Here is a 16421-nt window from a genome sequence, read left to right as displayed (position 1 = left end):
AAAAAGCAGAGGGGATAACATAGGAAAGTCGTAACATTATGAAATAAAACATGATGCAAATAAGTAAAGGTGATTTTTGAGGGCTGTGGTGAGTTAATGGAGCGACGTTTTAACATTTCTATCTTGAACAACCATGACAGCGCTTCTAAGTTTAATTTAACGAGGAGCTTATGTTTTTCACATATTTCATTTTTCTATTCAGCAAAGAAGTTCCTGTTTTTATTTTAGAAATATGTCTAAATGTAACTCTGTGAGAAGTTCGCATTAATACAGTTGACAAAAAATTAATGTTGAAATTTAAGGTTTTTCACCATATTATGTAAAAATTTGCCCAGAACAGCGGTCTTCTTGATACAAGAGAAAACTCAGGTTTTTAAGAAAATGGTCGTTTTATGAATTAATCGTTAGTCAATCGATAAGATCAATCAACTGTAAATTAACTCATTAATCGATAACTTGCATCCCTAAAATCAATGCAAAATATAACTGAAAGTTAAAAGTTTGGCCTAAAAGCTATAAAAACAGATATGGCATCTGTTTGGATGTACATTGTATGTTTATTTTAATAAGTAAAACTATTATGATTCTAATTTAATGCCCTTACTGTTAACATATACTTGAACTGATGTGAATTGAACTAATTAACGTAATAAGGACACCCCTAGCAGACACCAGTCTCCTTTTTTGTGTCACGTTCAGGATGTGCGCAGAGAAATGGCTGACTTTATTTCCATCCAGGCGTCTAAAATCAGAGAAGTAAAGCAGCCATTCACTGCTTGTGACATTTTTACTAATGCTCTGCATGACGCTGCTGACCAGACTGACCACAGTTACTTGCAACAGCACAGTGAGGTACTTACAGGAGTTTAATATTACCACAACACCTGATGATATTTAAAGATATTTATTAAGAGAAGTTTGTCTCCCAGGCGCTCAGCCAGGAGGCTGCATCTGTCGAGGAACGCTCTGAATCTCTCAGAGAACTGTGTGAGACTTTGACAGTGGAGAAATCCTCCGGCTCGGCAACAGACCAGCAGACAGAGCCTGGAAAAGTGCAGAAAACTCAAATTAAGAGGTAAAATAACGCACATCTATATAGTGAAACAGCATGTGTAGTTTACCCTACATTTAGTGCAAAAACAAAACAGTAATTTCTGGATACTCCACCCACTGAGCGTAACTTTTCTGTTTTCACGACGTAAAGCACTTTGAGCTGTCTTGTTACTGAAATGTGTTGTACAAATAAACTTGATTGAAACTTAATTGATTATAGTTTTAACCAAAAATTCACCACACACACACACACACACACACACACACACACACACACACACACACACACACACTTGTATTCTTTGTTAAAGTTTTATATTGAAAAAAACTGATTTAGAACATTTTTTCTTATTCTGATTTTATTTTGTAGTTATGTTGTATGAATTATTTTCATGTTGATTGTTAAAGTACCAGATTTTCCACAAAACTATATTTTTGGTACATCTGATGATGTGAATATTAAATGCTTAAAGTTTTGATCAGCTTCTCAGTACTGATTAACCTTTTTTACCAAACACTTTTTTACTTTTAATTGAGTAATTTCTTGGACAGCTACTTTTTAGTTTTACTTGAGAATTCATTCTTCTGATTAGGGCTGGAAAACAAATCAATTATAATATATATTGCAATAAATACGTAGACAATATCAATATAAAAAAGTATTCAATTTGTAGACTATTCAGTAAACTCAGATTCAGAGCTGCACAGCATTCTGGGTGATGTAGGCAGAGGAAAGGCTTTATCTGTTCAATGTCTCACAGCCAGCTAAGCTAGATCAGTGGAATCAACAAACTCACTCAACTCTTTGGTTACCTAGCAACTCACTCATTCTTTGGTTACCTAGCAACAACCTGTTGAGTCACTGGCGCAGCAACAGTTTAAGGTTCAGCTTCTCTGCCTCATAACTGCTTAAAAATAAAAACGATATGGAGTGAAATCTGTGTGTAAAACAGGAATACCACCAGTTTGGCAGTATTTCAGATATTTAATACAAAAACCTAATCAATAATTATCAATTTCAACTGATATAAAATTATTATGCTGAGATACGTTGTTCAGCCATCTTGTTCATCCCTGAATTCAGTTGATTTCAGGCTTTTGTGCAAATTTGTTTATTTTCATTATCAGCTTGTTGTTTTTGTTAGTTGTTCTGTTAAGTGTGTTTTATTTTTATCATTACATTGAAATTATTATTCTCTCTTTGCCAAATTCTAACAGATTTTCTTTAGAAAGTGTTGCTTAACTACTTGAATGTTTACCTGTGTAAAAAAAATCGTTACGTTTGATGATTTAACTGATGCAAAAGATTTTATTTCCAACTTTTATCTCTAATCCCTGCAGTCTCTAAATTTAATGAAACGTCTGTTGGGGTGAGTAGCTGCGGCTGCCCCCGGCCTCCCCCTCATCAGCGTCTCTTATCTCAGCAGGGGACAGCAGCCTGTGGTAAACCCCCCGCCGAGTCCGGCCGACACGCAGCCAGGCTGCAGTCTCGCTCCGGAGCGCCGCCTGGACGCGGCGCAACAAGACGCCTCGCCCTCAGGAAAGGCAGCGCGCGCTCAAAGAGCCGACGACGCCCTGCGGCTGCGAGTCTGGGACGTCCCGCCAGGGAACAAGGACCACCTGAGGCAGAGCCAGGGAGACGGGCGGGAGAAGAAGCAGAAGCCTTCACTTCGGGCTCAGGAGCAGCTGCTGCGAGCTCACCTGCTGCACATCACAGGGAGCGGTCAGCAGGCTCACAGTCATGTACAGGTATGATGAAATAAATTGTTTTCTTCATGTAATTTATCTCCGGAGCTTCATTTATTCACATGGTTAAGAGGTTGAATACCTGATGAAATAAAAACCTACATTTTAAAAGATGATTTGAAGTTTTTTCTGTAGAAAGACTTTAAGTAGATTATCGCCATAAACTACAGTCACCTTGCCTACAGTCTTTGTTTTAAGTTGTAGCTTTATTGCGTTCAGCAGTTAGTATTTGTCCTACAAAGCTTTAAAGTTAGATTGATGCAAAACAGACCTATTATATGTTTGAAATATTATTTTTTTCTTGTTTTAAATGTGTAAAAAAATACACATGTATTTTTTTACATGTGTAAAAAAATACATGTACAGTTAGCATGCTGTAAGTTAGCATGCTAACTTGTAAGCATGCTAACTTACATGCTAATGTAAGTTAGCATGTGTTTCACACATGCTAACTTACATTAAAATATAAGTAATTCAATAATAATTGAATTATTTTTTCAATTATTTTTTCAATTTTTTAAATAAGCAAATATTATTTTTAATCCCTAAATATTTTTTAGGGATTAAGGATATTTAATCCATAAATGTAAAAGTAAGCGATATAAATCCAGTTTTGCTCCAAAATTAAATTTAACATGGATTTAATCTATTTTTTTTATCTTGCCCTTATGAGGATACTGTATTTAAGTCAATGTTTTTATTTTTATTGTTTTTATGTTTTTTAACATTTTAAAGTATGGAGCACCTGGCCACATCTAATTATATTTATATTTATTGTGTAAAGTTTGCTGCTTGGTAAGACTTTACCTAATGCTATGAATAAACTTGATTGATTAGTTTATATTTTGTTGCTTCTTTTATTTTTTCTTTACCAATTTCAGCCATTAGCCTTTCAAATAATGAAAAAAATAATCTATATTTCCTTTGTGAATGTTTTCCTTCTTTCTGCTAAGGAATATTCCAGCTCAACTTGAATACCAGTCATAGTTTCATTGCTGTTTTTAGTTTTCTCTACCGGGTTCAAGTCATAACTCCGTCTTCTTTGCTTTACTTTCAGATTATTCTCATATCTGTTAGTGTGCTTTTGTGTCCTCATTGGTAAAATACAAAAATGATAGATTATATGTGTATATTTACACCAACCTGCCCAGTCAGAAACACTCTCAGCAGTTTCACCGGGCATGCTTGACCCGAACAGGACACTAATCTTTTGTTAATCGGATAGGCTCTCCGCTCCACCTTTTCCTCTCTGCTCTGATGATCTGTTACCTCACAGCTTTCTCATCTTCCAGGCTGTTGTTAGGAGCAACACTGTGGAGAGCAAACAGGAGGCAGAATGGACCGTCATCCCAGAACCAGATGTGCCACCGCAGCTGGAGCGCGCCACTAAACGGGACGCAGCAGGAAGGTACAGATTAAATTCACTAAAAAACACAAAACCTGACCTAGTATTTTTGATTTAGTTTCTACTGCAGCTATCTTATTGCTTGAAATGAGACAAAACTAGCGTACATGTAAAATTTCAGATACAGGAGCTTATTTTAAATCAATAATTCCTTAATATTGTTGGAAAGTTCTAGTTCCACTGGTGCTGTTACCTAGCAACAAGCCCCGCCCGTCACCTAGCAACCCAATTCTAGTTCCACTGGCAGATTATTTCACTTATGATGTGGAAAAATGTCTAATTATGAGTGAAATGGTTAATCAATATTAATGAATTATTTACTTAAAAGAAGCTTTTGCATTGCACACATATAATGTAAGAACTTTTTTCATTTTCATATGAAAGAGTTTCATTTTCATGACACTGATCAAAGAAGTATCAAACAGCTGCAGGTAGAAAATTTTATAAAATGTCTACAAGCCCTGTAACAATAACAAATTTTGCTGGATGATAAATTGCCCCAGAACGTATCGTGATAAATGATAATATTGTTGTTTTTGAGATAATTTTCAAGTAATAAAGCGGTAATGGCATTATAATGCATAATGATATTCTCAAAATCAACAACTTTAAGTTCTAATGAACATTTGACTCTGGAACTGGAAGAGATTTTAAATATCCAAAATAATTAAATAAACAAAACAACAGAAACATTAAATAAAATAAATTATGAAGTTTCTATAAACAAAAATTGTGCTTAAAAAAAGAAAAAGCATCAGACTAAAGACTTTTATCTTCCAGTTTTTGTAAGAAAGAGAACAAATGTTCAAATAGAAATTATTGAGCTTATTGTAATTTATCATACAGTTAATTGATTTATTGAGACAGACCTACTGCTACGCTTAACTAAGTTTAGTGGAGTATGAATAATTACATTTCCGTCATTAACACAGTTTACTAAAGGAATAGTTTTTTTCTGTGATTCCTGGTACAGCAGAATGGTTCCCCTGAAAAGTCCCTCCGACCCGATGGAGTCTGCAGTCGATCAGACGACAATAATCACGGAAAAACTAAACCAGATCATCAGTCAGCCTTTGGACGTCTCCTCTCTGGCGCTGGATGAATCCTCACTGTTTTCTGACCTGAAGGTAAACGACGGTTTCCCACCGGTCTGCGTCTGGACTGAGATATGCAAACATGAGCGTTAACCCTTGATGTGTTTCCCAGGAGGTAGATGAAACGCTGAAGGATGAGATGAGAAGGCTCTCAGAGGAGGAACAGCGAGGGCCGGCAGCCACATCGCAGCCGTTCCTGCGCCAGTCACTCCTCCTCGGTAACGTTCGTCATCTGGAGCAGCTCAGACAGCAGCTGGACGGCGTTCAATCCGCCGTGGAGACTCTGGATCACTTCCTGGCCACCCTGAGAGACATCAAGGCTGAGAGTCCAGCGCTGCTGACAAACCGAGACCCCAATGAGCGTAAAACTGAAACAGAGCTGCTAAAGGAGAGACATTCTTGGCAGGCAACAGTGGAGAGGTTGAAGCTTGCTCTGGCGCAGTCCCATGTTGTTGACTGCAGCTTAAAGGCAGCGGGGATGACTCTGACCATGGATGGAGCTTCTGTGACGTGTCGGGATGTGGCGGCCTTTCTGTCCGATCAAATGAGAGCCAAGAGGCGAGAGGGAGAGAAAGATCTAGATATTCTGGAAAAGAATGGCGACGAAAGCAGCGAGGACGTGGAGGAACCGAGATTTGCTCCAGTTGTGACAGATGAAGAGTCGACATTGGAGTTTAAGAGAAGGAAGCAGGAACCAAAAATCCAAATATCGGCATCTGAAGAGGGTTTCTTGCAAAGAAGCCCGAGCGGTCACGCTGGGAAAGCTGGAAACGAGCGTAAGGGTTTGGACCAGAGGAGGTCTGCCTTGTTGGCAGTGCTGAGAGAGACCAAAGCAGCAGCTGAGAGGTTGGAGCTGCTGGAGCCGACGCTGCCGGCCCTGCAGCAGAGGTACGACGCCCACCTGGCTCTGAGGAGATTCAGCTTAAACCACACAGCAGTTAAACAAATAGCTGCTTTCTCACTACAAACGTTAGCAAAACTTTTTCCATGTCAAAAAAACTTTTACTAGAAAATATGTTGTTTACGTTTATGTTAAAATTATCATTGTGTCGCGACAATAACCAGTGAGAAATCCAGGTCCTCTGCCTTCTAGTAGAAACTGGAGAAATCCATCACTCAGAAACAACCAAAGCAAGGAGGAGGGTCTTAGCGCTGTCAATCACCTCACGTATCTGCTGCTCTCTGCTACACACAACATAGTCTCCCACGAATGCTAATGCTAGTTAGCATAGCTACCGATGACAGTAGATAAATGGTTTTTCTGCCATTAGCACATTTAGCATCATGCACACGAGGATGACTCACAGCGCTGAGACCCGCCTCCTGGCGCTGATTGGTTGGTTTTGACCAGGAGCGTCGCATTTCTTCAGATAGCAGCACAGGGAAGAGCGAGAGTTTATTAGCGCTGTCAATCACCTCACATATCTGCTGCTCTCTGCTACACGCAACACAGTCTCCCACGGATGCTAATGCTAGTTAGCATACCTACCAATGACAGTAGATAAATGGTTTTCTGCTTTTTCTCTGCCATTAGCACATTTAGCATCATGTACACGAGGATGACTCACAGCACTAAGACCCGCCTCCTTGCGCTGATTGGTTGGTTTTGACCAGGAGCGTCGCATTTCCTCAGATAGCAGCACAGGGAAGAGCGAGAGTTTATTATTTTTTCCACAGACTATCTGGCTCACAACAAAGTGACAGCTTTAACAAAATATATGAAAAATAGATTCTTTAAAATAAAAATTACTTTTGAAATTCCAATTTGTGCAATTTTATGGTATAATTCTTATCCAGTCAAGCGTTTGGACAATTCAAGTAACTCATATCAGCTGCAGTGAACACATTAGGTGAGAAGTTTCTTGAACTTCCTCTGCAGGACGCGGGCTTTGACGGAGCTGGAGAGTTTTCTTGCCGGCCTTGACTCTGAGGTTCAGTACGTTCATGATGCGTCTTCAGAATCAGATTTTCCCAAAGAGAATCAGAGCAGAGAGGTGGAGGATCTCTGGGAGGAGACGAGGAAAGCCACATCAGAACGGTAAATTCAAGCTAAATGTAGCTGCTGTGTGTCTGTGATGTACGACAGCATGTCAGGGTAAATGCAGACAGAAAAAAAGGTTAAAAAAAAAAACCCTCAAATTTTGAGATTAATTTGTTAGAAAAATACTCAGAAATTTTCTAGGAAAATCATGGAAATTTCAGAGTTTCAAAAGTAAAACATTTTAAAACTTTGAAACGCAGAATTTCACATTTTTTTTCTAGAGAACTTCTAAGATTAATTTCAAAATTTATGAGCATTATTCTAACAAATTTTGGACTTTTGGAGCCCAGAAATACCCTTGTTTTTCTAGAAAATTTATGTTTTATCACAAAATTGGTTAGCTTTTTTCCAGAAAATTTTTGACTTTTCCATGGTTACCGTATTTTCCGCACTATAAGTCACACCGGATTATAAGGTGCACCTTCAGTGAATGGCCTATTTTAAAACTTTTTTCATATATAAGGCGCACCGCATTATAAGGCACATAGAATAGATGCTACAGTAGAGGCTGGAGTTACGTTATGCATCCACTAGATGGACCTTGCGGTCGCGAGGAGAGCCTTCCGTGACTGGGCCGGGCCGTGGCCGGATGAAGGTCACCCTTCTCCGTTCGCGCACAGCATGTTGGTGGAGAACGTGGTGCTAAATGACCTGCAGACGACCTGATTATAGACGGTTGGTAGGTATATAGGTCAGTCAAACTTTATTAACAAACCAGCGTTCTGACAACTATCCCAGCATGCACTGTGCGCTTCTTCTTCTACGGATGAAAAAGAAGTCGGCGGCTGCTTACCATAGTTGCTGGACCTGTTGTGGCTCAATATTGGTCCATATATAAGGCGCACTGGATTATAAGGCGCACTGTCGGCTTTTGAGGAAATTGAAGGTTTTTAGGTGCGCCTTATAGTGCGAAAAATACGGTAATTTTTCTAGAAAATTTGAAATTAATCTGAAACTTTCTGAGGGTTTTCTAGCAAATATTTGACTTTTCAAACTGAGATTAAGTTCAAAAGTCAGATTTTTTAGTTCTAGAAAGTTTTGGACTTTTGGAGCCCAGAAATATCCTTGTTTTGTCCAGAAAAATGTCTTAGATTTGCTGCAACATTTTTCTGTTTCTTTTTCTAGCAAATTTTTGACTTTTCAAACTGAGATTAAGTTCAAAAGTCAGATTTTTTAGTTCTAGAAAGTTTTGGACTTTTGGAGCCCAGAAATATCCTTGTTTTGTCCAGAAAAATGTCTTAGATTTGCTGCAACATTTTTCTGTTTCTTTTTCTAGCAAATTTTTGACTTCTCAAACTCAGAAATGTTCATGTTTTTTTTCTACAGGATTTGAGAGATTAATTTCAAAATTTCTGAAGATCTCTCTGGTGGAGCTGTTTTTTTCTAGAATTTCTTATTTTTATTCTTTGGTGGAAACGTACTCCTCCTGTTTCTTATTTTCTGTCTTGAGTTGCCCTGACTGTATTGATGTGTGTTAGTGAAGAGTTTGTGTTCACGCCCAGGCTGGAGCAGGCTCAGGCCCTGACAGAACTGCTGAGGAGGTTTCAGATCATGCGCGGTGAGCTGAGCGGCACGCTGCAGACGGCCGAGGCAACCATAGCTGAACAAGCCTCCTACGTCGGAAAAGATTACCTGCAGAGGCTTTACGCTAAGGTACAGCAGGATGTTAAATTCATAACCTTGTCTTGTTAAAACCAGAAATTTAAATGCAGTGATGGGCAGCGCTAGCTACGGCTAGTTGTGCCATGCTATTGTAGACATTAGTTCTGCTAACGCCAAAGCATTACCACACTGTATCATTAGCAGAAGCTAATGCTAAAGCGCTAAATTTAAATCAAATTAAATCTTGAAAAACTACAATCCTCTAGCACCAATTTAATTTTGACATATTTTTGATGTTCTTAGACATTAAATATTGTATTTATTTTCACATCTTGTCATCTAACCACCAAGTAAATTAGGAGTGCTTTGGAATTTGTCCTAAATAATTTTTTGGAAAAATTAACTTAGGGGAAACTAAGTGCACTAAATGTTTTCAAAGTTAGCAAAATGCTAAATGCAAAATTAGCTTCTCTATTAGCAGGTTAGCAGAATTGTGGCCTCCACTGTTAAAATGCAGTTTATTAAGGTTTCAGACCAACAAATAAACCAATAAATACAAATGAGAGCCTAGAAAACGTAATTTAAGCTTCCACTAGTTTCTAAATAACCAATTACGTTCAGAAGTTATAAAAGTCCCCCTGTGTTGTTATCTAATGTCATTATACATAGGACATCTGTTCTGTGGATAGTTCAGAGGATTGTTAGAGAACATTGTGAACTGAAAGCAACATGGAGTCCAAGGAACACAGGATAAAATCTAGTAGTTAATCTCTCATCTGAAATTGTTAAAACTGAACGTCCTCGAATTCTGTTGTAACAGGGAAACAGCATGGAAATGTTCAAGGTGAAAGAATATTTCCGCTTATCACATTAGGTTACTTTAAACTGTACAGTGTGAGAGATTTGTAATTTTTTTCTATGTGCGTTTTTGAAGGTTGGAGAGACGAAAGCAGAGCTGAACGGCCTGGGAGACGACATAGAGGAGGTCCGCAGCGTCTGCAGACAGCTGCAGTCTCTGCTGCGTCAGGTCCCGGGCTGCAGCGGCTCTCCGTTTGAGAACGAAGCCGACGCGCTGATGGACCGCTGGCTGGATGTAAGTTTAGCTTTTCACATCTTAATGCTGCAATTTAAACCAAATAATTACTTTACAATATGCATAAATAAAAAAAAAAACTGTCCTCAGCTGGTTAAAGAGCCACATTTCTCTATTATTTCACTCATAATATCAAATTAAAATAAATAGTTATTTTACTTTAGAATAATTTAAATTCTTGTTTCAAATTACATGGACAAAATTTGTGATCTGATAATGAATTTTATTAAATTCAGCTCAGAAACATTTAGTGCGATCAGAACATAAAAATAAACCAGAGTCAGATCAATGTGACGCACTTCCATCTCTGGATACAAAAACAAGCCGCTAAGCATTCTGGGAAATAGTTCCCACTCCTGTCTTTTTCTTCTTTCAGTTTTTTAAGTGCTAACCTAAAAACTCTTAGAGGTTTGACTAAATTAATAAAAAGTTCACAAACTCACATATTTAGATTCAAAATCTAAAACTAACTAAATTTATTTGACTTAAAGAGTTGAAGATACAACTAAATGCGACTCAAATGTTTTACAGTGTATAAAATTCCAGCTATTTTAGGTTATTCTACCGTATTATGAATGCATCTTCACTTTCTCTCCCTGTTTTGCTGCATACATGCAGATAAATTCAAGTTAAAAGTTTGATAGTTTACAGTAAAGTTTTGTGCTTTGCTGTAATAAAATCTCTTTGCTCTCTGCAGCTGTCTGAAAGAACCGATTCCCACCTCGAAAACCTCCATCTTTGCTTGACGTTGTGGGACGGAGTCCTGCAGCTGGGGCAGGAAGTAGTTAGCTGGACCAACAGCAGAACTGCGGCGCTTTCTCAGGGTCCGTCTTTCCAGACTGAGGACCACATTAAGGCTCTGCAGGTAAAACCGAGTCTCTGCTGTGTTTCGGAACATGAACCGGTTACGATTCCCCAGCTGGCTTTTTGAAGGATATTAACTTCTTTCACTCTGGCTGCAGAATGAGATTATGACCCAGGAGGAGAGTGCACGGCGTTTCCACAGGAAGGCTGCAGAGATTCAGTCGCTGCTTCAAAGTGCAGAGCCCCCTCTGGAGCTGCAGGTTCACCAACGATGCTTTGCTTTCACTTAGTTTTGGTTTAAGGTGTAAATTTCAGGATGTATAAATATGAAAATCTTGTTCTGTAGCAAACCTGAAACCAGAAAGTTCCTTCAGAGTTTCTGCTCGACACTTCAAATATATGAATATATTTTGTAAAATTTTGAACACTAGAATATATTTCTCTTTAAATTAAACTCTTTAATCAGAAACAAAGTTGCTATGTAGAATCTTATGAAAGTTTTTTTCTGTTTTTAAGGTTGTAGAGACCCAGATGAGAAAGAAAATAGAGCAACTGAAGGAGCTCCTTTTGGAAAGCGAGGAGGTGTACAAGCAGACGGTGGCCACAATGGGACAAATTACCGAAAGGATGACAGAGTCTCTCAGCTCCCTGCAGAAGATTCAAGACTCCCTCCGCAGTTTTTCCGCTCCAGACGTTGCAACAGTCCTGGCAAAACTTAAGGTAACTGCTTTAATGACGCTTTTTTTTAGTGTTGTTAATTAAAATTCACATTATTTTACACATTTTTTTCCTTTTAATTGGGTTTCAGTTTCAGCTGGTTCTAAAAAACACCAACCCGTTTTTTTCGGCAATAAGTTAATGTTTTTTTTAGTGTTTGGGAAATTAGGTGGTTTAAAAACATTTGAAATGTAACAAATGCCCCTGACCTAGTAACCCCAGTGAAGCCCAACCCGTTACCTAGCAACCCGAGAATCCCAGCCCGTTACCTAGCAACCCGAGAATCCCAGCCCGTCACCTAGCAACGCAAGCTGAGCCCTGGCATGTCTGGTCAACCGGTTTTACCGCTGTGTGCGCTATACAAAAGGTTTAAGTTTCTAATTATGTTTTAACTTGTTAAACAAAAACTCCTTCACAAGTTTGTTCCAGCGTCCTTCATTCGGTCAAAAGTTGCTTATTTATGGTGAAATTTGTGTTCAAAAATATGAGATCACTATTTAATTTTCTCCAGTTAGAACTTCTTTCTCAAGGAAGTTTTAACTGGAGATTCGTGTTAAGCTTTGCTCAAATTTGCTATTTCACTGTTTCTAAAATGCTCATTTGTAATAGTAACATCTTCTACAGCACAGGTGTCAAACTCAAGGCCAGTGGGCCAAATCCGGTCCACCACAGCTTTTTATGTGGCCCTCTAGATTCTAGACTAAACACTAAGTGAGCTTAAATATCATGTTATCAATCAAATCAATGCAGTTTTTATCTGTTTACTGTATATCAATCAGTCCCTCCAGTTTCTTGAGAATTATCATGGAAATTCACACAAAATCAACAAATTTCCGCACTTTTTTGGGTTAAAACATAATTAGGAGTTTATTGCAGATTTTTCTCAAAAATTGTCAAAAACTTTCTTACTTGTACTAAACAGCTGCCTCAGCCTTAATTGATGTCAGATTATAGTCCATAATTTATACAGCAAGGAATAAAAAGTCACATTTACTGCCATAAATAAGAGCTAACATTTCTAAATTAGTACCACAAACACTCTGATTTTTTTGGGTGGGAAAAATCACAAAAAGAATCACAAAATCCTGGTGGGACTGAAAAGATGTTCAATATTATATTTAAATTTTAACGACTCATTGATATATTAACAGTTAGTGATCAGGTTTTATCAATACATTCTGGCACAACCGGCCCTTTAAGAGCGTTCATGATCCTGATTTGGCCCAAAATGAGTCTGACACCGCTGCTCTACAGGAATTATGTCGGCAGCTCCACACTGAAGATGAACAAGCCCAGAGTTTACTGGAGGATGTGCAGGTTCTGGCCTCCATCGCCGGCCCGGACAGCCTCCACAGTCTGTCTGTCAGAGGGATTCAGCTGGAGGAGAAACTCAGAAACACACATCAGCTTTTCGCCGAGGTGGAGGAACAAACCGAGAGGAATGTCCAACACCTGGACAGGTAACCTCACGTTTCCATTCAGATCACCTTCTGGGAATGTAGTCATTTAAATGGGTTTGTTTAGTTCTTCTAACAAAGCTGTAACGATGAAATTCTGTTGATTTTGTCTGACTTTGTTCAGTTAATTTAGTTACCAGATTAATCGTATAGAAAACTGCCACATTCTGCATATTTTTTATTCAAGCCTTAGAAATGCATTAAAAGATAGAAATAAATCAATTCTTTTTTTTAAAAAAATGAGAATAACATTTTATTGCATAAAATGCAATAAAATCCATTCAGTGAATGCCTGATCATTTGTAGCAAAGAATACATCTGCAAAAAAAACTTCTAACATGAAAAACTTTGACTTTTCTGCTTGACTCAGTTTTAATAGTGTTGGATGGTCTGTTAATTATTTTTTGGATTAACAGATTAAAAACTTGATAGCAAAATATGCTTAATTAGAACCAGGTGAAGCTAAATTAGGGGTAGAACATATTCAGAGACAAACGTTTTTTTTCATATTAAATGTAAAATGTATGTTGTTCATTAGTCATTAATTGAGTCTGTCTGCTCCAATTACTGATTAAACAATTACTAAATTAGTTGATGATTATTTCAATGATTGCATAATCATGATTAATCCTATTAATTGTTTAATTATAAAAGAGTTATTCTTGAAGTTCAGACTTAAACCTTTTATTCACAGGCTGGGGAATAAAAGTCAGGCAGGAAAAAGGCTAAACTGGAGACAAAAGCAGAGCTGCAGCACGTTTAGCTTGTTTTTATTTAGCAGTAGGTCCTGCTCTATGTGGGAAAGTTTTCCCTCATTGTAATCACTTTACTCTATTGTATACTGTGCAGTTTGTGCATTAAACCTGTGGCCTCTGCAGGCTGCAAACGGAGAAAGAGCAACTGGAGAAGTGGCTTTGTGCAGCTGAGGAAGAGGCACTGAAGACGAAGAATCTGAGTTTTCTGCAAGAAGAAGCAATTCAGCAAAGGTAATTAAATTAAATTATGAGTTATTACAACAGAGGTTGCACAAATCTGATCCAAAGGCCATATTTGTTTAAATAAAACATGTTAAATAAATAATGCTTTTGTCATTTTTATAAAAGTTCTGCAGTATGCTGCAGTTCTGTCAGTTATATGGTTCATTTAAAGAAAATAAAAACACAATTTCTAACCAATAATATTGTTTAAATACAACTACCTTAAATACATATTTATATGTTTGCTTTACTCCATACCCTAGTTTTTTTATTTTTTTATTTTACTCTTTATAGTAAATATTTAGGTAAGGTAATTTTATTTATGTAGCACATTTTCAGCAACAAGGCAATTTTACAAAGTCCTTTACATGAATCAGAAGGAAATGCAAACAAAACAACAAACCATAAGATAAAAGTATAAAACTACATTTTGGTTCCTCATGTTTAAAAAGAATAAGAATAAATAATCCATAATTTATAAACTAGTATGGGTTTCTCTGGATTCTAATAAAATATTTGTTTTAGATAACCAGATATTTTCACAGTGTTTGGAAAACCTGGAGTTCCATTAAACATTAAGCTATGTGTTGTTTATTAATTATTATTCATCTATGATTTGTTTCTCATGTTTTTTATTCACTGTAAAGAACATCTAGCTTCTCAATCTGCAGTAAACTCCCAATTATGTTTTAGCAGAAAAAAGTGCAGGGATTTGTTGATTTTGCATGAATTCCCATGATAATTCTCAAGAAACTGGAGGAACTTATCGATATATTTAGAATTAAACGGATAAAAATTGCATTGATTTGGCTGATAACATAATATTTAAGCACATTTAGTGTTTAGCTTAAAACTTAGAGGGCCACAGAAAAAGCTATGGCGGGCCAGATTTGGCCCACGGGCCTCCAGTTTGACACATGTGATATAAAGAGTCTAACTGACTTGTTTGTAGTTAATAATTAGTTTGTTCTGTGTGTTGCAGAGGGAGATCAGAGCGCATTGCTGAGCTCGTATCGTCTTTAAGAAGCAGTAACCTGCAGCACTGCGTGCTGCTGCAGCAGAGCTGCGATCTGCTGCAGCAATGTCAAAACTTCTGCACAAACCTTGGAGGCGTTTCGGAGGAGGCGACGCCCCGGCCGAGTAACAATTCAGAAGCATTTCAGGGTTTGGTTGAATCCATCCAGTCCTGGTTTGATGATCTGAGACAGAGTGACAGAGGTGAAGAAATTAAAACTTCAGCAGAGCAAAGACTTCGTCATGCTCAGGTAGGAACACAATCCACATTCTAAACAAATGCAAATATTCTTGCAATATTTAGCAAAAATGAACAAAATTACTTATTTTTGTGTAATTTAAAGATCTTTAAACAACCTAAAACATCACAAAATTAACTTCCAAACCATTTTATTATTAGTTTCCCACAATTTAGCCTTTAATTATCCAAAGGTAATTATAACTGATGATAAAATATTTGTCAATTTGTGAATCTCAAATTAAAATTCCACCTTTTGATGCCAAATAAACATTTAAACTGTGTTTTTAAAAATGTCTGTTATACAGCTTGAACAGAGCGATGCAAAGTCCTTCCCCCCACTTCTGTAAATATGGTGGTGGGAGCATCATACTGTGGGAACGCTGCTTTTTGTTAGCCATAGGAAAGCTGTGAAAGACTCGAGATTGGACTGTGTTCTAGATTACAACACATTCTGGATAGAATGGTCTAGTCAAAGTCTAGCCCTAAATGTAAATGAAACTCTGTGCTTGAGCTATTTCTCTAGATATGCTGGTAATGATATGCCCTAAAAGAAATTTCTAATAGCAGTGAAAAGTGGTGCTAGATACAAATGCACACCACACTTTTCAGGTTTTTACTCTTAAAAATGTTAAAATATGAATTGTATCTTTTCCATTTCATAATTACATCTATTTTGAGTTGGTCTGTCATGTGAATATAAAAAAAAATTAAAGAAGTATGAATAAGTTAGCAAATCATTGATACATTTTCTCCATTTGTCTAAAGTTTGTCCAGCTTGTTCTAAGCATGTTGTGAAGAAATCATGTTGCTGCGACTCATAAACCGAACAAACTGGAATCACCGGTTAATGTATTTAACAGAGCAGACACAGTAATCTAAATAAACAGATTACGTGTCCCGCTGCTCATCCCTGAGTCTGTGAAACATTTTGTTTTTGTTTCAGGCTGTGCTAAAGGCTACAACTGGAGCGGAAACGCGTCTGGAGCAGCTCAGAGCTACTGGAGAGAGTCTGAGCCAAAGATTGTCTCCAGACCTGAAACGAGACGTTCAGGTGAAGATTCAGAAAACACAACAAGACTGGAAGAACCTTTTGGAATCCGTTCAGCCTTATTCCAGGTGACTTGAGCCAGAAATATCTACTCAAAAACTCAGATTGTCTCAGTTTTCAAACCTTCTC

General features: G+C 37.6%; 1 protein-coding gene across 5 annotated transcripts in view; it reads left to right on the top strand.

Moving 5' to 3' along the window:
* syne2a (spectrin repeat containing, nuclear envelope 2a) overlaps nt 1–16421 on the top strand; it is a 112479-nt gene that overhangs the window by 16630 nt on the left and 79428 nt on the right. For 3 of the 5 annotated variants that reach the window (XM_015003929.2, XM_088001796.1, XM_088001798.1), the window contains 16 exons: nt 700–852; nt 930–1075; nt 2478–2802; nt 4092–4207; nt 5178–5331; nt 5411–6186; nt 7178–7336; nt 8842–8992; nt 9876–10034; nt 10732–10899; nt 10997–11098; nt 11355–11558; nt 12810–13015; nt 13891–13998; nt 14972–15254; nt 16188–16360. In XM_015003929.2, the coding sequence (XP_014859415.2) occupies nt 700–852; nt 930–1075; nt 2478–2802; nt 4092–4207; nt 5178–5331; nt 5411–6186; nt 7178–7336; nt 8842–8992; nt 9876–10034; nt 10732–10899; nt 10997–11098; nt 11355–11558; nt 12810–13015; nt 13891–13998; nt 14972–15254; nt 16188–16360 (3383 nt within the window). The remainder of the gene's footprint in view (nt 1–699; nt 853–929; nt 1076–2477; nt 2803–4091; nt 4208–5177; nt 5332–5410; nt 6187–7177; nt 7337–8841; nt 8993–9875; nt 10035–10731; nt 10900–10996; nt 11099–11354; nt 11559–12809; nt 13016–13890; nt 13999–14971; nt 15255–16187; nt 16361–16421) is intronic. The other 2 variants (XM_088001797.1, XM_088001799.1) reach the window with 2 other exon arrangements.

Source organism: Poecilia mexicana, unplaced genomic scaffold, assembly GCF_051168715.1.
Source record: "Poecilia mexicana isolate PSO_F unplaced genomic scaffold, ASM5116871v1 scaffold_21, whole genome shotgun sequence".
NCBI lineage: Eukaryota > Metazoa > Chordata > Actinopteri > Cyprinodontiformes > Poeciliidae > Poecilia > Poecilia mexicana.
Note: the sequence above shows the minus strand (reverse complement) of the source record. Positions and strands in the feature narration are given on the sequence as shown.